The sequence below is a fragment of the Schistocerca nitens genome, chromosome 6 (genome assembly GCF_023898315.1).
Source record: "Schistocerca nitens isolate TAMUIC-IGC-003100 chromosome 6, iqSchNite1.1, whole genome shotgun sequence".
NCBI classification, from domain to species: domain Eukaryota; kingdom Metazoa; phylum Arthropoda; class Insecta; order Orthoptera; family Acrididae; genus Schistocerca; species Schistocerca nitens.
Window position 1 is genome coordinate 308,069,352 of NC_064619.1, and position 23,688 is coordinate 308,093,039.

Sequence of the window (23,688 nt, forward strand, 5' to 3'; positions counted from 1 at the left end):
ACGAAAGTGCAGTAAAACCTGACTACAACTATCGTATGAGAAAACGGACTACATTGAACATAAACACAACGGAAACATCAAAACAGTTGATAAGTTTAACTGTTTGGGTGAATGGATACAATCATATGGATTAGATAACACTTCAAATAAAAAAAAAAGTTCGAAGAAAATTAAATTAGCATACAGACTAGACCAAAACCGATATAAAAAGATATGAATTTCTGGAAAGATAAGAAGGACAAGACTGTGCCATAATAGTATGTTCTAAGCGTTCTGTTACTGGCCAAATTCTGTAGTAAAAAAATTCTTTCTTCGTTATCTAAAATAAGTAAGTTTGTACGCACGCATGTGTTGTATACGTATATTTTCTGTTGTATGGGCGCTCTGCCCAGACAGATTAATATCTGAGTAAAATCTAAGGAACTGATAGTTGAATAATGTGTATGAAAAGAAAAAGAGGGTTGTCGTGGTATTTACGGGATATCGCATGTATGAAAATAAGAACGACGTAAGCACTAACATTTAGTGGAAAAGATATAAATGTGGAGTAAAGAACATGCGGGTCCAAGTACTTAAAGTTGTTGAGATTCTGCAAGCGATTTACGAGCATAGAGGATCGCATCTGTGAGCTATAAAGGGCTGATGAAGGTGGCATTTTACTGAATTATAGTCAGTAATGATTGATTTCTTGTTGTGAGTGCTTAGAAAGTCTAACTGCTTTTTGTGTCTTTCCTATTCAGTAAAGGATTTCACCGCTACAATTGTATATTGGGCGTTGCGATCAAATATTGTAATCAACAATTGTTAGTAAATTAAAAGTATTAACTGCACCAGGGTATTCCTTCATTTATTGCTACGATTTTATCTTTACTTCAAATCCCCGACACCTGGCACCACTTTTCACTTGACAGATTGACGAAGCGCAAACAGCTGTAGGCGCAAACAATAGTTGGCTATGAAGAGGCTTTGCCGTGGAGACTTTTACAAAAAAAATTCGATACTGTATTTATATGTTCGTGCGTTAAGCATACTTCTTTGTGCGATTGTGTCATAATTCCAATGGCGTTTTCACTAATACATGGAAATGAAAATTTTTCAATATTACACCACAAACACAGTTTATTTTTGGGTTTTAGTTTGTAATAGAAAACTGGCAAAATGAATACTCGGAAATACGGTGTTTGTCACCTAGTAAACTAATAAACGACTTGCGATATTGCAGTTTTAGGTAACAGAAAATGTAGTTTGTACGATTTCGCACGTGCTGATGATGTGCATTTTAATGTTTATCTGTGTTTTGTGAGTCAAGCTGTGTCGCCGAAGTAAAGGTAAGTTGCGGGAGAACATTTTAGTAAGGAAATAAAGTAAAAAATACGGATGCTATTATAGTAGTAAGCAATGATTAATTTCTGTTTAGAGCTACAAAGCTATCTACATAAACCTGAACTGCTTCAACGGGTCATAATTTCCCTCTAACAGGTCGTAGAAACGGAAAAGTTGTTTTAATGATCGCTGTGGCTCTGGGAGAATCAGAAGTACCGTTCCCAAGCTGATTGTAGTTTCTGCTCATAAGGTCCTTTGTCCTGTATAATGCCGCGCTTGCTCGGTTCGCATTAGTTCGTTCGTAGCCTCGTCGGTCGGGGTTTCTGAAGTCTGTGAATATGTAGTTCGGTCCGCATGACAATAACGAGCTAATTAGTGATCCGGTTGCACTCTTTAGCTGGCAGAAACATGCAGTATACACTTTGAGAGTCGTTTTTTATTGTGGAAAATACTGCAAGACAGACTCACTGGTTACAATACAACGGACATATTCCGGAGAGGATTCCATGTGCACGATGTTACAACGAAAGCAACTGTTATATCAATTGTAAGGAATTTGGAGACAGCTGGTGTAATGAACAGTGATGGTGGTAAACACAGACCATCACTGAGTGCAGAAGTTACTGATAATGATGGAAGACGCTTGGGGAACCCTGCAAGGAAATCGTTGCAACGTCTGAGCCTGGTTGGTTGGTTGGTCGGTTGATTTGGGTGAGGGGACCAAACAGCTAGGTCATCGGTCCCATAGTTTTAGGGATGGAAATCGGCCGTGCTCTTTCAAAGGAACCATCCCGGAATTTGCATGAAACGATTTAGGGAAAACACGGAAAACCTAAATCAGGATGGCCGGACGCGTGTTTGAACCGTCATCCTCCCGAATGCGAGTCCAGGTGCTAACCACTGCGCCATCTCATTCGGTGAGTTAGCCAGGGGACAGGCATTTCATATGGTTCACAACGGACAGCTGCGAAGGTGCAAGCGTTGCAAGAAACTGATCTTGAGAAAAGAATGCGTTACTGTTCATGGTCTCAGGGATTTCTTGCTCAACGTCCAACGTTCTCTGCATAATTTGGGTTACATCCGAGGCATGGTTCCATCTGTTAGTTTACATCAACACATACTGGGCCAGTATAAACCCTCATTCTGTCGCTTTATCTATCGCTTGCGCCTTTGGCCCGCATTGTGCGTTGCATGGTTAAATCGGATTTGGCATGTTAATTTGAAGGGGTGGCCGGATGCCCTTCCTGCCGCCACCCCATAACCCCCGGGACAGAATAAGTGTACCGCATTTGTCTGCGTCTAGTGTAGATCATGGAAAAGTGCAGATGTTTTTCTGTGAGTCGTGTAACTGAGGCGGGACGTGGGGATCACCCCAGCATTCACCTAGAGGGATGTGGAAAACCGCCTAAAAACCACATCCAGGCTGGCCGGTACACCGGCCCTCATCGTTAATCCGGCGGGTGGATTCGATCCGGGGCCAGCGCTCCTACCCGAGTCCAGGAAGCTGCGCATTAGCGCTCTCGGCTAACCTGGCGGGTTCCAGTATAAACCCTCATATCATCCACGAAACATCACTGCATGATGAAATGGTTGGAGTGCGGTGTGCGATGTCAGTTTTGAGGACTGTTGGCCCCATTTTCTATTATACGACTGTAGACACTTGAGTTTAAGCGGGCATTTTCAATACACTTGTCGAGCAGCTGGACGAAGTCGAAAATACAAGGTTATTTCTAACAATACGGAGCAACGTGTCACACCTCTAACGCTTTCCTGCAACTTGCAACCAGTTTCTTTTGTGTCCGAATAATCCCAAAAAAATTATGCCCGTCCTTGATCACCTGACCTCAACCCCTGCCCCCCTCCGGAATTTTTCTTGTATGGGTATCTTAAAGGCTGAGTGCAGAAGAACAAACCACGGACGACTGCAGCACTCCGTGAGAGCCTTTACACACCAAATTAGCAACACTGGCAGAGGATAAACTTGACAGAACGTCGTGGAATATGGTGAAACGAGTACAGTTGTGCATCGATACTTGTGGAAGGCACTTCCAAAATTTGCTGTGAGGACTTTGTATTTATGTATGTAATCTCCCAATTGTGTATTATCGTCTCCCAAAATTGCAAATGTGTCTCATTATTGATTCAGATGTTATGACACATTAAAGTAGTTCAGGTTTATACGAATTGGAATGTACTTTGTGTTGTGGTTTGCTGTTGGAGCGCGGCAGCTGCGGTACTTACAGAGGTTCGCCGTTGGTTGGCAGATCCTGCGGCTTGGGCCGGTCTTCGCCACTCTTCACCGCCAAGCTGGAACAAGCGACATTCACGTTAGTTCTGTCCCAGTACAACATCAGTCTCTCTCTCCACTCACACACACACACACACACACACACACACACACGTACAAATACACGTATACAGACGTTGAAACTAATATTAAATTGCAATTAACCGCCGGCCGCGGTGATCTCGCGGTTCTAGGCGCGCAGTCCGGAACCGTGCGACTGCTACGGTCGCAGGTTCGAATCCTGCCTCGGGCATGGATGTGTGTGATGTCCTTAGGTTAGTTAGGTTTAAGTAGTTCTAAGTTATAGGGGACTGATGACCACAGCAGTTGAGTCCCATAGTGCTCAGAGTCATTTTTTTTTTTTTTTTTGTAATCAACCCAGACGTGGATGCCGAACATGCTGTAGAAACAAAAACGTTAATGGAAACCGAATCACAGAGCTACTGAAAAATTTCTCGCGATTTTAGACCAGTATTAATAGTCATCGTACACAGATCTACCATCCCTTATGTTATGGCAATAACTGAAGCCTCTATGGCCGAAGGCGAAATCGAAGGCACGTAATGCACAGCGTTGTAAATTAGTCGATTTATCTCAACATTATAAGCAATATTTTCGGTATGGACACCCGAACGCAACAGTCACATGAAGGGTCACGGTAAAAACGAAGTATGAAATGATAATTCAATCAAGAACCTACGCTGTCGTCAGACGTTGATGTACATCAACGGGGACAGTTGAAAATGTGTGCCCCGCCCGGGACTCGAAACCAGGATCTCCTGCTTACAGGGCAGACGCTCTATCCATCTCAGCTACCGAGGGCACAGAGGATAGTGCGACAGCAGGGACTTGCACCTTGCACGCTCCCGTGAGACCAACATTCCCAACTTATGTCCGCACACTACATTCGTAGTGCCCCTGCCCATTACACTCATTACTCGCGGCAGACAATCTTACCGCGTCCCGTAAGAGTTCAGGCAGTACGTATGCATCCGCACAGAAGAAGGTCAATGGCCGGTTAGCCTTAGCTATATGAAGATGGTATCTGTTGTTTCGGGCATGTCCGAAAGAACAGAAACTATCTTCATATTCAAAAACGAAGTCTATTTTAATGAAACTTGAGAAAAAGCGATTTTAATGTTTGAACTGTGATTACAGCAATATTTAAGTACATACAATAGTCTTTATTTCATAAATTAAACATCTTGGGTGTATCGAATGTGGAGATAGCGTTATTGGCAACCAGTTTGTTCCCAGAAATAAGTATTTTCCCAAAATGGGGTCAAACGTCACTCTGTGAGGGGGAAAGAAACGGGTAATCATGACAAAACGAATTTCTGACTGTGATAACACAGCGGCAGTACGTGTATGTAGCTATGGGGTAGCTGACTGTAGAACTTCAGAGCACCAGGATGGCAAAACTTTGTCAAGCGTTAAAAATCTTTATATTCTTATCCTGGAAATTGAAAGGGGATCTGGAATAAATAAACGAATTGTTCGATTTACATTAGAGCGAAGAGAAAATAACTGTGAAACAACTCCGCACTATACAAGTAAAGAATTCTGAAGTTAACGCACCGTTATAGGTAGGTATGGGTAGTTCAAGCAGCCCATCGATTGGTCGACATTTTCGTAGTGTCCTTATGCAACCAGTTTGAATTTCTCTGTGATAAGTCAGCTGATATTACGGCAATGGCTGGATTCCGATTATATTATCTTAATAGGCTGCATTTTGCAATGCACTTTGAGTTTAACAGTATTTTCTAGTCTAACACAATTTTTGATCAACACTGACGACAGTGAAACTGGATGGCTTACATCTGGTTGCTTCGATCATATCCTTCAAATCTTCGGGTGTTACCTTCAGTGCCTTTGGGTTCCATTATCCATTACCTGCTTCTTTCCCTTACAGCAAAAATTTGATTGTTAACATCTCAGGATTCACTTGTTCCCTTTTTTTCCTCTCTCAGCAGATGCATACGTACGATTATTCTGAATCGAGCTGTAGCAGTAACTTAGTTTCGAAAAAGGACTTACCTGGCATTATCCTCTGACCAAATAATAAGATATGCGTTTTTGCACTTATCAGGTATCTCAGCAGATCTACGAAGAAAGCATTTCCGAAATAGAACGACAACATTTGGAATAATATAATTTGTAATGTAGTAAGATGGTTGGTTGCAATAGTCACAGAAAATTATATTCTTATAGCTTTGTTAATGAACCCCGAAATGGCATCCATTTGCAGCGTGACACTAGAAACAACAGGTAGTATAAGCGTCAGCTGTTTTGCTACAGACAGTTTAAGGTCCATATTCCCTTTATATGGTCATGAAAAGAAATCAGCGGTGCGAGATCTGGGTTTATAGATGATGGTTCGCCTACCATTTCGCCTCCAGGAAAACTTATCAATAAAGCTGTGTTTTTCTGGCGAATGAAATTTTACTGTGCGGTTTCCTATTGGACAATAATTTGACCTAAATCCTGTTCTGATTATCGTAAAATAAAAAGATACAATTTATGAGAGATAACGGGTAGTTTTTCTGCAAAGGAAACGATGAGATTACGTTTATGTAATTTAAGCTAGACTGCAGCTACACTCTGAGCGAATCACAAGCAAACTGCACTATCTCATTTGCTTACTTTCAAACGCAAAATAACGCGGATGTGAAGAACGTGAAAGACCAGCTCATTCTTGGAAATAAAAAGCTATAAGTTTTTTGAGCAGTCTTCTACTTTCAGTGCCATAAAATTGTGAAACTTGGCAGTTTGATTTGGAGGTCGTAGCTTTTATTTGTATGCGGTGTCATTGCCTTTCGTGAAATTTTATTGGGTCTTTATTTCGGAACAAATGCTGCTAACTGCGGTATATATCCTGCTTACGTGCCATGTAGAATGAGCGTCTGCTGATACGGATAAAGTGCATCACAAGCAGATCCTACGAAACAATTAGCATAAAATAAGTACAGATATCGTGTGTGTTTAACTGTACAAGAACTATCATCTGGAAATAAGTTGTTAGGCCATAGGATTGTTTACACTTTTCCTATACTCTTGATCCGAGGAACATCCTTCAAATGTTTGTACTATTACTTTACCAACACTACGCAATTTTGACGTGGATGTTTAGTACCACGCTGTGTAACACGGGTGATTCCTTGCATGGCGTCATAAGGCGGCTGTTGACAAGACGAGACTGTTTGTGGCTGGCTCTGAGCACTATGGGACTCAACTGCTGTGGTCATAAGTCCCCTAGAACTTAGAACTACTTAAACCTAACTAACCTAAGGACAGCACACAACACCCAGCCATCACGAGGCAGAGAAAATCCCTGACCCCGCCGGGAATCGAACCCGGGAACCCGAGCGTGGGAAGCGAGAACGCTACCGCACGACCACGAGATGCGGGCAGACTGTTTGTTCCTGAGGACCAGTCGTCCCGATGACCTTGAAAAATCGAGATGAATGCCGTAAGAGCCGAGATCTACTTACATCCATTTGTGGAGGAATTGACAAAAGGTTCCGAGTAAGAGAACGCAGATAAGGAAATAATAGGGGTATGTATCCAGTCTTTTGTTATACTGCAACTACTTACGCACGAGTCATTAAGGTGCTACATATTAACCGTTTCAAAAATAAACCCCTCTTTACTCTTAAGACAGACATAGTAAGAGCGAAAGTAAATAAACGTTAACTACGTACTCTTAGCTGTACAGGCGAGTAGGAATACGCATTCAGTCGGACAAGCGTTCGTACATGGAAATCATTCAGCAGTTGTCACATCGATAACGTCCTACATCATAACCCGTAAAGTGGTCATGCCAACATTCATTGCATTTGTCACACTGCATCCAACATGAAAGACACATCCACACTCCAGCAAATGATGTTTTTTTTAAGATTTTAAACATTATTGCACTTTAGCAACTGTGCAAGAAAGAGCTGCAACGGATTGGAAATAACAGCCAAGCAGTAGCAAAATACAGGTTTATTAAACATTAACTGTAGGTTCGATAGTTTTAAAACTGTCTTCTTCAGAAGGCTACGACACTGTGTGTGAAACAGAGATGACACTGTTACAGTAAGCAAAATTGCAAAAAACTGTTTAGGAATAATTTTAGTGAAGCATACTCACATAGAATCACATTTTACCTATATCGGATGTGGAAGTCGTTGACTCTGTCTAGTACATATGCGAGTCATCCACTAATCACGATTTAAAAGAATTAAAATTAGCAGCTCTCTACTGTACAGCTTTGTAGTAAAAACTCTTCAGCTTTTTAGTTATCGTGTTAATTCCAGAAATGAATATGTATTTGTGAAATCATACACACTGCTCATTGCAGCAACGAGCTTACCGCACGCGCAGGAGCGTCACCTCAGAGGCTACCTAATTCAGCCTGTCGGCACATGTCACTAGCTCCGTACGTGGCATACTTACGGTCTGTGGGATTTTATTTACTACTGACAATATTCAGAGCTGTGTATTTCAGTCTCCCCTTGACATGTGTAGCTAAAGTGTATTTCCGATTCCAGCTTCGAGGTATTCACGGTGCTGTGTCTCTACTACAGCTGTAGAGCAACAGAGCATTGTTTACGATTCTTGCCTTGGTTTCTTTCCTACAAAGATTTTATGTTGTCCTTGTCACACTCGTTTCGATTATCCACTGAAATAGTAAACATGTAGCAGTGAAGTTAGTATGGAACGTGCCTGAATTCTCCTCTGCGCAGCATACCATTTAACATAGTCACCATGCATTTCTACACCAGTTCGGAAACATTCGTGGCTTTGTTTCTTGACAGATGATTTTAAAGCTGTTTTAACCTCACCCACGAAGAAAACGTATGGGGACGCTGTAGTGGACATCAGTAGTGTGCCGCCGGTCGGTGTGGCCGTGCGGCTCTAGGCGCTTCAGTCTGGAACCATGCGACCGCTGCGGTCACAGATTCGAATCCTGCCTTGGGCATGGATGTGTGTGATGTCCTTAGGTTAGTTAGGTATATGTAGTTCAAAGTTCTAGGGGACTGATGACCTCAGAAGTTAAGTCCCACAGTGCTCAGAGCCATTTGAACCATTTTGAGTAGTGTGCCGAACGAAAAGACAAGCTAGAGTTCACAGTCAATAGTTTTAAAATCATTCTGGGAAAAAATGGTCAAGAAGAGAAACCCTGAACTTTTCCAGAATGTTTCTCATGCTTAGGTTCAACGCTGGCGCAAAAGTGTACAAATCTCTGGTGATTACGCTGAACGTTAGTGTTGTGTAGATGACAATTCAGGCTATGACCTGGACTTATTTCACTGTTATATGTTCATTATTAAATTTTTGGAAACTTCCTGGCAGATCAAAACTGAGTGCCGGACCGAGACTCGAAGTCGGGACCTTTGCCTTTCTCGGGCAAGTGCTCTACCAACTGAGCTACCCAAGCACGACTCACGCCCCGTCCTCACAGCTTTACTTCTGTCAGTATCTCGTCTCCTACCTTCCAAACTTGCCCGCGAAAGGCAAAGGTCCCGTGTTCGAGTCTCGGTCCGGCACACAGTTTTGATCTGCCAGGAAGTTTCATATCAGCGCACACTCCGCTGCAGAGTGAAAATCTCATTCTGATTAAATTTTTTATGTCACAAGAGGCATTACTTTTTGATCCACCCTTGTACATATATGTACATATATGTATCGCTCTTTCACTTTAGCTACGTAGCCAAAGTGTAATTTCAGTACTAGCTATAACTTATTTACAATAAGCAATATGTAGTTCGCACTGTGTGTATGGTGATGTCAGTTGCTGCCACAGCGCATGTTTTCACGATATTCGGTTCGGTTGCTTATTTGGCTGATCGCAATATTTGCAATTCGAAATTTTCATCCCAATGTAGTAAATTCTCATAATCAATCCAGTCTATGGTGTTTTTGTGCCAATATATCGCCAATGATATGACGTTACGGTCGGCATGTTGCTTACGTCTTTTGTTTTGTTTTCACTGCATCATTGGCCAAAGCCTATGGCTGGTAACGAAATTCAGTTTGATGAGAGTGGCGATTGTAGAATGGATGGAAGAACCATCTTCGCATTTGCCAGAAGTGACTCAGAGAAAAACGGCGACCTACCTCAGATTGGCCGATTGAGTTTGAATCTCCGCTGGCTGCCCCAGCACACTAGACAAGCGTCTTCACCGCTGCGGCTCTCCACGTCTCTCTCCTGTTCATAGGCAGCGAACGGAATATGCATCGGCAGTGGAGAGAGGTTATTTTCGGGACGCGCAGAGCACTGTTACACACCGGTATCTGCGTTCCCTAACTCTCCATTCCCTGACCGGTTTCCCATGATGAAAAGTCCTTGTGTACCCTAATGTTATGCTGTTAATAATGGTCTGAGTCCGTAAAATATACATCAGAATATCCAGTGGGATTTCGCCAGATCTGTCTCGAATAGCGACAGTATTATTTCTCTCTACTCAAGTCTCGTCGTGGAGTATTATTTCATCAGCTTTCGGTAACAGTATAGTGAGGCCTTTCTGTGACATTTCTTCACAAAAGAATGTTTGATATATTCTTTATTTCGAGGCCTCGTCGGTAGCGGCGATTTCTTGTCTGCGATCTACAGGGGTTGGACAACAATATGGAAACACCAGGAACAAAGAACACTGCCAAGTCTTAAGGTTTTAGAATGAACCTTATACCGTTATTCCTGCAAAATAGTAGCAGGTTCAGGTAACAAAGAGTATGGTGGATGGCGATCACGCAGCTTTCGTCCTAAAGCAGACCACAAAGGCTCAATGATATTGAGCTCTTGAGACTGCGGAGGACAGGGTTGGTGCGACAATTCTTCCTCGTGCTCACAAAACAAGTACTGGGCGATGTGAATTATGAGAACAGAGGCCCTGTCGTCTTGGAATGCACTACTGAGGAAAAACATTGTACCACGGACAGGACCTGATCAGTCAAAATGGTCACCGAATTCTTGGCAATAAAGCGATCATGGAGTTTAGGGGCGCGTGGAATACCGCCATATGGTTGCCCAAAATATCACCGAACCCACTCTATTTTCTACTCTTGGCACGTAAACTAGGCGAGAAGTTGTCGGCTGTTGAAACAAGACTCATCCGATAAAATGACTTTCTTGTATTGCTCCACAGTTCGACACCACGATTTCCTCTTACGGGCATTTGCATTGCTGATTAGTGGTTCTGCCTCTATACTGTTCATTTTTGGAACACAACCTACGACCAACTTAGAGACAGAAGTGATGACACTTTCTGCAGGACCTGACCATCATTTTGCAGAAAAGTGCTCAAGCACGTACAGTGCAAGCTGTTACTGATTTGTTTGATTGAGAGAGCTGCCAAGTGCTATACCACCTACTGAATTCCCCTGACTTAAACCCTCGTAAGTTCAACTCGATTTCTGAACTGAAGGAAACACTTGACGGCAATCGCTTCAGAACTGCTACAAATTCGTTGGGCAATAGACCGCGCCGCTCGAACTGTCAACACCACTGGCACTGCTAAGAGTATCATACGACTTCCACATCGCTGACAGCGGGTTATACACAATGCTGGTGACTACTTTGAAGGTCAGTAAAACTTTGAAACAAGTATTTATTTTGTACGAGCTGTAAATAAATAGTTCCCACTATTAAAGTTCCAGCCCCCGTATTAATGACCATGCAAACAATTTTAACAGTAATCTCAGACTTTCTACAGATTACGCTTTTATGTACAATGAAGTAATATCTGCTCGAAAAACAGCACAAATATTCGATAATATCTTGATAAGATTTCTAAGTGACTGAATGATTGGAAACTTGCTTTGAATGTTCAGAAATGTAAAAATGGTCATCTTACAAAACGAAAACACTCCTATATCATATGACTAGACCATCAATGAGTCGCAAACGGAATCAGTCAAATCATATAAACCACACAGGCTCAGTCGTAGGTATAGCCAGTCGTACTTCAGTTCTTTGGTATGATACGGACCGTTCTAGTAAAAGGCAATCAGTCTACAAAGCGGACTGCTTACAAAACACATGTGCGACCAATTCTAAAATAATGTTCAGCTGTGTGGGTCCTTTTCCAATAATCACACACAGGTAATATTGAAAGTATACAACGAAGGTCCAATGAGTGAGCGAAACAGAGATGCTGAAAGAACTGAACTGGCAGACGCTTGAAAATAGACGCAAGCTATTCTGTAAAAGCCATGGACAAGCTTCAGAAAACGAATCTAGGAATGTACTAAAAGTATTACATATTGCTGCTTAGCTATCGTGAAGACAAGATTAGACTAATTACAGGGCACACAGAGGCTTTAAAGCAGTCATTCTTCTCGAGCTACATACGCGATTGGAATGTGAAGTAGCCCTCATAACTAGTATATTGGCGGGTACCCTCTGCCATACACTTCACAGTGGTTTTCAGAATACGGATGTAGATGCAGATGCAGAAGTAGGTGATATATGCTGGATGGGTGATGTCTGAAGAAACACTCGACTCTCTTCCACTTCGTATTGAGACTCATTCAAGGTTCAAGGCGGTATTAGTGTGATGCCTCCTGGGAATGAATGATCTTTTATCGGCGTCATACATTCTCCATCTTTTTCATGTGACATTGTCTCGCATCTACAATTACATCTACATCTACATGGTTACTCTGCAATTCACACTTAAGTGCCTGGCAGAGGGTTCATCGAACCATTTTCATACTATATCTCTACCATTCCACTCTCGAATAGCGCGTGGGAAAAAGGAACACTTAAATCTTTCCGTTCAAGCTCTCTTATATTATTATTATGATCATTTCTCGCTACGTAGGTGGGTGTTAACAAAATATTTTCGCATTCGGAAGAGAAAGTTGGTGATTGAAATTTCGTAAATAGATCTCGCTGCAAAGAAAACCACCTTCGTTTCAGTGACTGCCACCCCAACTCGCGTATCAGTGACACCCTCACTCCTATTGCGCGATAACACGAAACGAGTTGCCCTTCTTTGCACTTTTTCTATGTCCTCCGTCAATCTTATCTGGTAAGAATCCCACACCTCGCAGCAATATTCCAACAGAGGACGGACAAGTGTAATGTAGGCTGTCTCTTTAGGGGGTTTGTCGCATCTTCTAAGTGTTCTGCCAACAAATTGCAGTCTTTGTTTCGCCTTCCCCACAATATTATCTATGCGGTCTTTCCAATTTAAGTTGCTTGTAGTTGTAATTCCTAGGTATTTAGTCGAATTGACAGCCCTTAGGTTTGTGCGATTTATCGTTTACCCAAAATTTATCGAATTTCTTTCAGTACCCATGTGGATGACTATGCACTTTTCTTTGTTTAGTGCCAATTGCCATTTTTCGCACCATACAGAAATTCTCTTTACATCATTTTGTAATTGGAATTGATCATCTGCAAACAATCTAAGGGGGCTGCTTAGATTATCACCTAGATCATGTATGTAAATCAAGAACAGCAGAGGGCCAATGTCACTACCTTGCAGAACGCCAGATATCACTTCTGTTCTTCTCGATGATTTACTGTCTATCACTACGAACTGTGATCTCTCAGAGAGGAAATCACAACTCTAGTCACACAACCGAGACGATACTCCATATGCACACAATTTGATTAATAGTCGCTTGTGAGGAACGGTATCAAAAGCCTTCTGGAAATCTAGGAGTATGGAATCGATCTGAGATCCCTTGTCGACGGCACTCATTACTTCATGGGAATAATGAGCTAGCCGTGTTGCACAAGAACGATATTTTCTGAATCCGTGTTGGTTATGTATCAATATGTCATTTTCCTCAGGGTGATTCATAATGTTCGAGTACAGTATATACTCCAAAATTCTTCTGCAAATTGTCAGTGATATGGGTCTGTAATTCAATGGGTTACTCCTATTTCCTTTCTTGAATATTGGTGTGACTTGTGCTACTTACCAGTCTTTAGGAAGAGACTTTTCGTCAAGTGAGCGGTTGTATATGATTGCTAAGAAAGGCGCTATTGTGTCTGCATACTCTGAAAGGAACCTGATTGGTATACCATCTGGACCGGAAGACGCCTTTCTTAAGTGATTTGAGTTGTTTCGCAACACCTAAGATATCTACTTTTATGTCACTCATGCTAACAGCTGTTCTGGTTTCGAATTCTGGAATATTTACTTCGTCTTCTTTAGTTAAGGAATTACGGAAAACTGTATTTAGTAGCTCCGCTTTAGTGGCACCATCATCTGTAACATTTCCATTGCTATCGCGATCTATGCGGGGTCGCCGTGGTTACTATTGGATTTGGCGTGGTTAATTTAAGGGCTGGCCGGATATCCGTTCGGTTGCCACTCCATTGCCCCCTCCCCCTGGGAAGAAGACGCGTACCCACAGACTGAGACTGTCTACGTGTAGTGTTATCCACGCGAAAATGTGCGAATGTTTCCTAAATATTGCGGATTCGATCTGGGTCCAGAAAGTTCTCCGTACCGGAAGCAGTGTCATAACACGGGCGGCTACCGGGAAAAGTACCGTTGTGCTTAGATTGCTGATGTGATATTGTTATAATATGAAGAATGGCAGCTGGAGTCGCAAGAACGACTATCTCCCTCGAATCCAAAACGGCACGTTTTGTCTTCTCAGTAAACAACAGGAGAAATTTAAGCCTGGAGACGGGGAATTCTGCGCCGGCGGCAACTGGTTCGCGTTCCCCGGCGACAGGAAACGGTGTCGGTGAGCGATGCGGGCGGCCGAGCCTCGTCCGGCCGGCGCCGCGGTTTCCGCCAAGTTTTAAAGCTGTCACACGTAAATTCTTGAGCTACTGCCAGTGCTAAAAGCGCCCCCCACTAATCTTATTTTATTCGATCAGTTTTCATGTTCGTTCGCCCAACATCCTTTTTAAAAGTCGTGGTATGAGTTACGCTGCGTGTTCCGAAAACATACTAATTGCGGAACATGTTCTGACGCAGCTTCCTCTCGGCATAAATGTTTCCCCAAACAGATGTTCTTTACGGCAGAAGGGGCGCAGTCCAAATCACAGTTGTGCCGTTAAGTGTAGTCCGGTGGTAGCTTTAACCAAATCTCAGGCTTAGTAGCTAGAGAACGTAATGTATTAGAAGCGACTGAGTTTAGTCTTCTTATTAAGTTCGAAACGTAACAACCGAAGCTGATGTGAGGATACGCAGCATAACACAAGTATTGACGGCCAATTTTGTGTTGTAGGATATTTTAAGACGAATGGCCGAAAGAAGTGAAACGAGTCATAAACCAGTTTACAGAAAATATCACTTTCGGTAATAACAGTTAGTATAAAGTATTGTATTGTTTATTGTGTTTTAGCTTATGTAATTTAGTAACTGACATAAATACATCACTAGCAACTAGTAATCCACGTCTACGCTCCGCAAGGCACCTGACAGTGTGTGGCGGCGGGTTCTTCTGGTACCACTTACTGTTACCCCCCCCCCTCCCCCCTATCTGTTCTTTCGGACATGTCCGAAAGAACAGATACCATCGGTGACCATGCAGCTTGTTAGAATGAAATTACAATGAAATGAAAACTCTTAGCTGCTTACAGGCGTTGACATATGTCAACGGGGACAGATGAAAATGTGTGCCACGACCGGAACTCGAACCCGGGATCTCCTGCTTGCATGGCAGACGCTCTATCCATCTGAGCCACCGAGCGACACAAAGGATAGTGCGACTGCAGGGATTTATTTCTGGCACGCCTCCCGCACTACCCTCTGTGTGCTCGGTGGCTCAGATGGATAGCGCGTCTGCCATGTAAGCAGGAGATCCCGGGTTCGAGTCCCGGACGGGGCACACATTTTCATCTGTCCCTGTTGACATATGTCAACGCCTGTAAGCAGCTAAGGGTTTTCATTTCATTGTAACCCCCCATCCCTTCCAGTCGAATGCCGCGTGGGAAGAAATGACTGTCGGCAAACTTCTGTGTTACCTCTAATTTCTCCATTTTTCTCATCGTGGTCATTTCGCGAGACGTATGCCGGCCGAGGGAAAGGGAAGTTATATGTCGCCCAACACTTCCGGGAAAGTACTCTCTCGAAATTTGGATAGTAAAGCTCACGTTGATGCACAGTGCCTCTCTTGTAGAGTCTGCCACTGGAGCTTTTAGAGCATCTCTGTAACGTCCTCGCTCTGACCAGACTCCCTCGTGACGAAAAGCGCTACTTTTCGTTGCATCTTCTCTATCAGTCCTACCTAGTGAATATGACGTCAAAACTAAGACTCCTTCATCCCAGTGAAAATAGTCTGGATCGCCAAGACTTAAAATGCTGAACAAGTGCGACCAAATTTTAAGGTTATGCTGACTGTTTTCTTCGATTTTAAAGGCGTAGTGCACCATGATCTCCTGCCAGAATTTCGAATGACTAATAAGGACTGATACACGTTCAAAGCCGTTTGCGTGAAGCAATCGGAAAAAACGTCCTGATTGGTGGCGAAACAATTCATGGCTTCAGCACTAAGTAACACTATAATGCATCTGCTCACACTTCACATTTTGTCCAAAAACAATGCTACAATGATGCCCCACGCAACTTTTTACTGTTCCCAAAATACAGACAATCTCAAAGGGCCGCCGTTTATCAAACGTAGACGAGATTAAAGACGCATGGCCTATAGGTCTGGAAGCTATCCCGAAGATGGAGTTGCAGATGTGCTCAGAAATTGGAAAGGCGGTAGCGTAAGTGTATAATATCGAATGGGGACTGTTTTGAAGGCGGATAGCATTGATCGAAGCCGATAAATAAAATTCTTTCCAAAATACTAAAATTTCCAATAATTTCTGAACAAACTTCGTACGAATGTTGGCAGCTCAACGGGTAAGTTACGCAGCCATCAGGTTCGAATTGCGTATCTCCGAATAAAGCACCACCATACAAGAAAGCTTAGTGTCCATGAAACGCAAAATGAATTAACTGAAGAAATACAGGGATCTCACTAAAAGCCTATGCCAAGATGTCGGGACCGGGGCTCGAATCTTACATTTTCTATGTATCAGTCAATTATCGCTACTATTTGAAAGTGTTACATGTGTAGATGGTAAGTAACACTGATATCTTTCCGGTCTTGTGACGCCAGTTAAATACCCATAAAATTTTGTTTCACAGTATTTATGTTAGACTGATTTTCAAAAATCCACACAAGTTTTTTCTGTTTCATCTGGAGTTTACAAGGTCGTGACAACGAGGTATCGTTGTTCTCTGTTGACGCGGCCCTTTGTGGTGCAGCTCATCCAGATGTTTTAGCCGGCGGTCAGCGACCGCGAAAGTATGTGATCCACGTTGTGAGGACTCCCGTTGCGTTTTGTTACAATGATCAAAAAGTAACTGAAATCAAAAGCTTTGTTATTGAGCCTGTAATTGGTGTAAAGAAAATGTTTAGTGTTTATAATGAACTGGTTGACGGTGTGCGTGGTCCGCTTCATACACAGAATGTATGTGTTACATGCGATATGATAGGTATTTGACAATGTGCAGACCGGCAATAGACATCCGTGTGAAAAGATTTATTAGACAAAATGTATGGGTATTTTCTGTGTTTTATTTAAAGAATATTGAATATTTAGCACCCCCACACCTGAAAATAATGGGATGTCATATAAATCATCATGACAGCATTTCCTAACTCTGGTATACAAGCTCTCATTATCTCCTCTTGTCGTATAGAATTTGTCTTCCTGGTCATCCTTCCACTGGAATCCTTTTTCCTCCACGTCTCATATCGTTTTGTGCACCCAACGTGTCCTGGATCTTCTGCGTGGCGTTTGTTTCAAAATACTATATGGCTCGTCTTTTCTCGTCCACAATCACAGTGTGCCCATACTACTGCAGCCTGGTTTTTTTATTACGCTAGTAGGAGAGACTTCGATGCAGACTACACTCCTGTTGAAATGGTTTTTAATCTTCTCTTTCATAGTTGTTTGGTTCATAGTTCTTATGAATCTATTTCTGTAGCTTGAAATATGGCTCAAATGGTTCAAATTGCTCTGAGCACTACGGGACTTAACATCTGAGGTCATCAGTCCCCTAGAACTTAGAACTACTTAAACCTAACTAACCTAAGGACATCCCACACATCCATGCCCGAGGCAGGATTCGAACCTGCGAACGTAGCGGCCACACGGTTCCAGACTGAAGCGCCTAGAACCGCACGGCCACACCGGCCGGCGCTTGAAATATGCTGCAGTCTTTTTTCAGTAGGGTACACGCCTATAAACCAGAAGTAACAATTGGCGCAAAGTATGTGTGGTAGATGGCTGTTTTCGCTTTTTGTGGTATTTTACGATCACATAAAAGATTTCTGACTTGATTTTAAAAACCGCTGCGTATTTCCTGGTTTATTACCTGGTCTTTGGAAAGTGCGCTTCCCAGGTATTTGAAATACGAAAGTAAAAAGTAATATTAGACATCAGAAAATATTATTGAAAAATACCGGAGAATTTGGAGGATATCATCACTGTACGACAGTCTTCTCTGCCTTAACAATTACTACGGATTTTAACCCTGTTCTCTACTCGCAACTGTCAACCGAACCTGCTCATTTACTAGAAGGGTACGTCAAAGAAGCAAAAGTGCTGAAATTTTTCGTAAATCAGATTGACAATAATGGTACTTTTTTAATTTATTATTGCTTATATTTGCGATATCAGACACCTGGAATTGACCCGCCGGGTTAGCCGAGCGTGCTAACGCGCAGCTTCCTGGACTCGGGTAGGATTAACGACGGTGGCCGGTGTGCCGGCCAGCCTGGATGTGGTTTTTAGGATGTTTTCCACATCCCCCAAGGTGAATACCGGGCTGGTCCCCACGTCCCGCCTCAGTTACACAGTTGGCAGACATCTGAACACTTTCGCACTATTCCATGGATTACACTAGTCGCAGACAGTTGGGGTACACTAATTCCTTCCCGGGGGGGGGGGGGGGGGGGGTACGGGGTGGTGGCAGCTTCAGCCCTTCAGCTAACATTGCCACATACGATTAACCATTCCGACCTTGCGTATCCGCGGGAAAAACGGCACCAGCAAAAGAAAGAAGATCAGACACCTGGAATTCAACACGGGTCCTATTTTTACACGGCTACATAAAATTGTAAATAATTTATGTGTATATTCACTTCAAAATCTATAATTTAAGTACTTTCAATAATCAGATAAATTAATTAAAAAGGAAACAGGAAGTTTATAAAGTATTAAATGAAAGGGAAAAACCCTCCAAAATCATTAAACCGTGGTACAAAAATTTGTTAATTTACACTGGCATCGTAGCAGATGGCTCACTGGCTGTTTCTAATACTGGCCACAGAGACACATCAGGGCTAAGGAAGATACATTCTTCAGAAAGTTCCTGTTCCCGAACTCTACACCGATGACTCATGCTACCATTACTTGTTTTCAAGTGAGCGATTCTCCGCCCGAAGGCTGGCGACAGCCTGCTAACTCTCCAGAACCAGGCTTCCGCGAAACCCATACCAGCCTCAAACAATTGCGTACCCACCGCACTTCAGCCCTGAGAAGAGACAACGGGTGAGCTCTTCTCCACACGTAGCCCACTTTGTTCGGACACCCACATAAGTTACCTGTCAGTTCCCATCCTTTATGCCAAATATGCCATAGCTGGCACGTCGTTAGTGACGTATCCACTCCTTCTTGTCGTCCTCTGTGCCGAAATTCGCAGTATTCGTTTCAGCGTTATCACTTATTCTTCTCCACGTGGACTGGCCGCGTGGTTTCAGGCGCCATGTCACGGATTACGCGGTCCCTCCCGCCGGAGGTTCGAGTCCTCCCTAGGGCATGGGTGTGTGTGTTGTTCTTAGCGTAGGTTAGTTTAAGTAGTGTGCAAGTCTAGTGACCGATGACCTCAGTTGTTTGGTCTCTTAGGAATTCAACACGCGTTGAACTGTGTATACAAGTTTCCTCGCAGATATCTTATTTGCTATCTCATTAACGAGAGGTCATTTGTCTTTTCTCTAACAAGGTCACTTAGTGTTCCAGTGGTAGTTATTTAAGTCGGCAAATCTTCGTAGGTACGATACTCTCGTACAATATGATTTGGTGTACCAACGTCGGCGCATGCACACCTATTTGTCGGACGTTTCCGTGTTCTGTTTAAATATTCATGGTTCTGTCAATGGCCTGTCAGGCAGTCATACATCGTACTGCTGTACTGTACCCAGGTCAGTCACACTGACTGAGATGACGCAGTATGCAGTATGACAACAATATTACTACCAAATTGTTCCAGATATGTAGTGTTTGATCGACTTTCCTAAAAGCCCGATGCCGATGAATTAATAAGCGCTGCAATAAGCGCCAACAGCAATTTCAAGAGAAACACCGCATATAGTGTCATCTCATTCTGCATGACTTAAATTACAGGCCCATATCGTTAACGTCGATATGCAGCAGAATTTTGTAACATATATTGTGTTCGAATATTATGAATTACCTCGAAGAAAAACTGTCTATTGACACACAGTCAACATGGGTTTAGAAAACATCGTTCCTGTGAAACACGAATAGCTCTTTATTCACATGAAGTGTTGAGTGCTATTGGCAAGGGATTTCAGATCGATTCCGTATTTCTGGATTTCCGGAAGGCTTTTGACACTGTACCACCCAAGAGACTCGTAGTGAAATGGCGTGCTTATGGAATATCGTCTCAGTTATGTGACTGGATCTGTGATTTCCTGTCAGAGAGGTCACAGTTCGTAGTAACTGACGGAAACTCATCGAGTAAAACAGAAGTGATTTCTGGCGTTCCCAAAGGTAGTGTCATAGGCCCTTTGCTGTTCCTTATCTATATAAACGATTTGGAAGACAATCTGAGCAGCCATCTTCGACTGTTTGCAGATGACGCTGTCGTTTATCGACTAATAAAGTCATCATAAGATCAAAACGAACTACAAAACGATTTAGAAAAAATATCCGAATGGTGCGAAAAGTGGCAGTTGACCCTAAATAACGAAAAGTGTGAGGTCATCCGCATGAGTGCTAAAAGGAAGTCGTTAAACTTCGGTTACACGATAAATCAGTCTAATCTAAAAGCCATAAAGTCAACTAAATACCTACGTATTAAAACTACGAACAACATAAATTGGAAAGAACACACAGAAAATGTTGTTGGGAAGGCTAACCAAAGACTGCATTTCATTGGCAGGACACTTAGAAAATGTAATAGACCTACTAAGGTTCGATTGGCGGCGGGGTCAGGGATTTTCTCTGCCTCTTGATGACTGGGTGTTGTGTGATGTCCTTAGGTTAGTTAGGTTTAAGTAGTTCTAAGTTCTAGGTTACTGATGACCATAGATATTAAGTCCCATAGTTCTCAGAGCCTACTAAGGAGACTACCTACACTACGCTTGTCCGTCCTCTTTTACAATACTGTTACGCGGTGTGGGATCCTTACCGGATAGGACTGATGGAGTACATTGAAAAAGTTCAAAGAAGGGCAGCACGTTTTGTATTATCGCGAAATATGGGAGAGAGTCTCACAGAAATGATACAGGATTTGCCTGAAAATCATTAAAAGAGAGGCGTTTTTCGTTGCGACGGTATCTTCTCACGAAATTCCAATCACCAACTTTCTCCACCGAATGCGAAAATATTTTGTTGACACCGACCTACATAGGGAGGAACGATCACCACGATAAAATAAGGGCTCGTACAGAAAGATACAGGTGTTCAATCTTTCCGCGCGCTATACGAGAGTGGAATAATAGAGAATTGTGAAGATGGTTCGAAAAAACCCTCTGCCTAGCTCATAAATGTGAGTTGCAGAGTATCCATGTAGATGTACATGTATCACTGAGTATCGAAAACAAGGTGAACGTTGGGTAGAGTACGTTTGTGGGACTGAATGATCGCATTTGGAAAGGTATTCGTTTCGTGAACTCTCATGTTCTGTTGTTTATTTTGAGGATGATTGAACTCTATTGAATTCCCATAACAGGACATATCGCAATGCTTCTGAATACCAACGGTGCCTTTCTTCATACCCAGCCTGTAAGCGGTAATTTTTCGTTATCGTACAGATAGTTAGAGTTGACGGTGGGCAGACTAAGCCCTCACGGATTCCCGTCAAGGTACATTTGTGCCTCACGCGTTGGAGACCCCTCCCCTGGCGAGCCGAGCTGTTAGCCTTGGTAGAGCTGAGCCGTAACTGCCGTCAGGACTGCCTCCAGAGCTCCGCAGTCCCGCCGAGCTACCTGTTTGATGTCGGCTGCGCCAACAAACAGCCTTTGCCAGATCGGCCCTCAACATTTATTTTGCTGGACGGAGCAGCTTGCCCCGCTGGCGTAAATTGAAGAACTAGGTTAACCATCGGAATGCCCACTCGCCCTTCGAGTCGGCAACATGCTGCTTCACCATGACCCAATGCACCAACAGCACATTTGTCGTTCGGCTTGCAGCCAAGCTCGATTGGAGTCTGGATATCTCAGGTCTCGCTCATGTGTACCTTGTCTCATTCTCTATAGAAAACACACATTGTAATCCGCACGTACCCCTTCGTCAAACACTGAGGAATAACAGCAGCACAGTTCTCCCCTTTTCAGTGTTCTTTGCCCAGGCAGTTCCGGGTCGGGACTAGTATAGTGTCTCTCTAGTTTTCGCGGAGAACCAAGCATACCCGTAAGTAGCCTATTATTACGACGACATCACCACTCCCAAAGGCATCTTAAAGCTACTATCAGCCCTTCCCCCACTCCCTACTCCTGTGGAAGGAATCCCTATACTCTTTCTATCTGCCTCTAATGTAGTGGGATGGGCAAATGTAACACAGTTTTCCAAAGTGTTTGCGCATCATGTATCTCAGGCGAAGCTTTGGTACGAGCTATTTATACCTAAGTGGATGTAGGTAACCACCTAAAAGACACGTGGAGACTTTCGGCACCCTGGTCGCTGTCGTTAATCCACGAGGCAGATTCGATCCGGCGCCGGCGCGCCTCCACTTCTCAAGCAAGCTAGCACTTTAAAGCGCTCAGCTATCCGTGTGGGTCGGCGGTAAAGTTACTCTGTCAAGACACAAAGGAATTAAAGAGATTAGCTGCCAGTCGGCATTGATTTATATCAATGGGGCATTTGGAAATTTGTACATGACTGGGCCGGATTCTAACCCTGGTCTCGTGCTTACTAGGCAGATGCATTGAATAGTTCGCTATTCGGACACAGGCCCAAATTTTCAACTTATACAACACGCTACTGATGTAGAGCCGCTACTCATTATCCTCATTAATCGCGACATCTCGCCGTTTTCTAAGAGTTAGAGGGTGGGGGGTTGGGTTGTTTGAGGGAAGAGACCAAACAGCGAGGTCATCGGTCTCATCGGATTAGGGAAGGACGGGGAAGGAAGTCGGCCGTGCCCTTTCAAAGGAACCATCCCGGCATTTTCCTGGAGCGATTTAGGGAAATCACGGAAAACCTAAATCAGGATGGCCGGACGCGGGATTGAACCGTCGTCCTCCCGAATGCGAGTCCAGTGTGCTAACCATTGCGCCACCTCGCTCGGTCTAAGAGTTAGAGATTGGTGTGCAATCACACTGAGGGGCTACGAACATATGTTTACTGAAAACGTTTCTCTTCTATGTTATCGAATATTCTCATGTGTGTCAGGTTCAAATGGTTCAAATTGCTCTAAGCGCTATATGACTTAACATCTGAGGTTATCAGTTCCCTAGACTTGCAACTACTTAAACCTAACTAACCTAAGGACATCACACACATCCGTGCCTGAGGCAGGATTCGAACCTGCGGCCGTAGCAGCAGCGCAGTTCCGGACTGAAGCGGCTAGAACCGCTCGGTCACAGCGGCCGACTCTGCGTCGGGTTCCCCTATTAATTTTGATACTCCCTGGGTATGTTACCCGGGGTCTTTCGTAGCATCTACATCTTGATTAGTTTCTGAAAGCCAGCTTCCAGTGTGTGTACCACTGTCACCTCCCACCTTTGCTGTTCCAGTTGCGAACAGTTCGCGGGAAGAACGATTGCGGATAAGTCTCCTTGTGGTTTCTAACCTCTCCATACATCTTTAAGGCCTTTTCGCGAGATGTACGTGGAAGGAAGCAATATACTTGTTGGATCTTCTGGGTACT

The 23,688-nt window shown here is 43.4% G+C and overlaps 1 protein-coding gene across 1 annotated transcript in view; it reads right to left on the minus strand.

The window, feature by feature from the left end:
* The window catches only part of LOC126263339 (regulator of G-protein signaling 17), a 461,202-nt gene that overhangs the window by 76,736 nt on the left and 360,778 nt on the right, over nt 1-23,688 (minus strand). Inside the window, exon 4 of the mRNA XM_049960428.1 lies at nt 3,565-3,630. Coding sequence (XP_049816385.1) covers nt 3,565-3,630 — 66 coding nt within the window. The remainder of the gene's footprint in view (nt 1-3,564; nt 3,631-23,688) is intronic.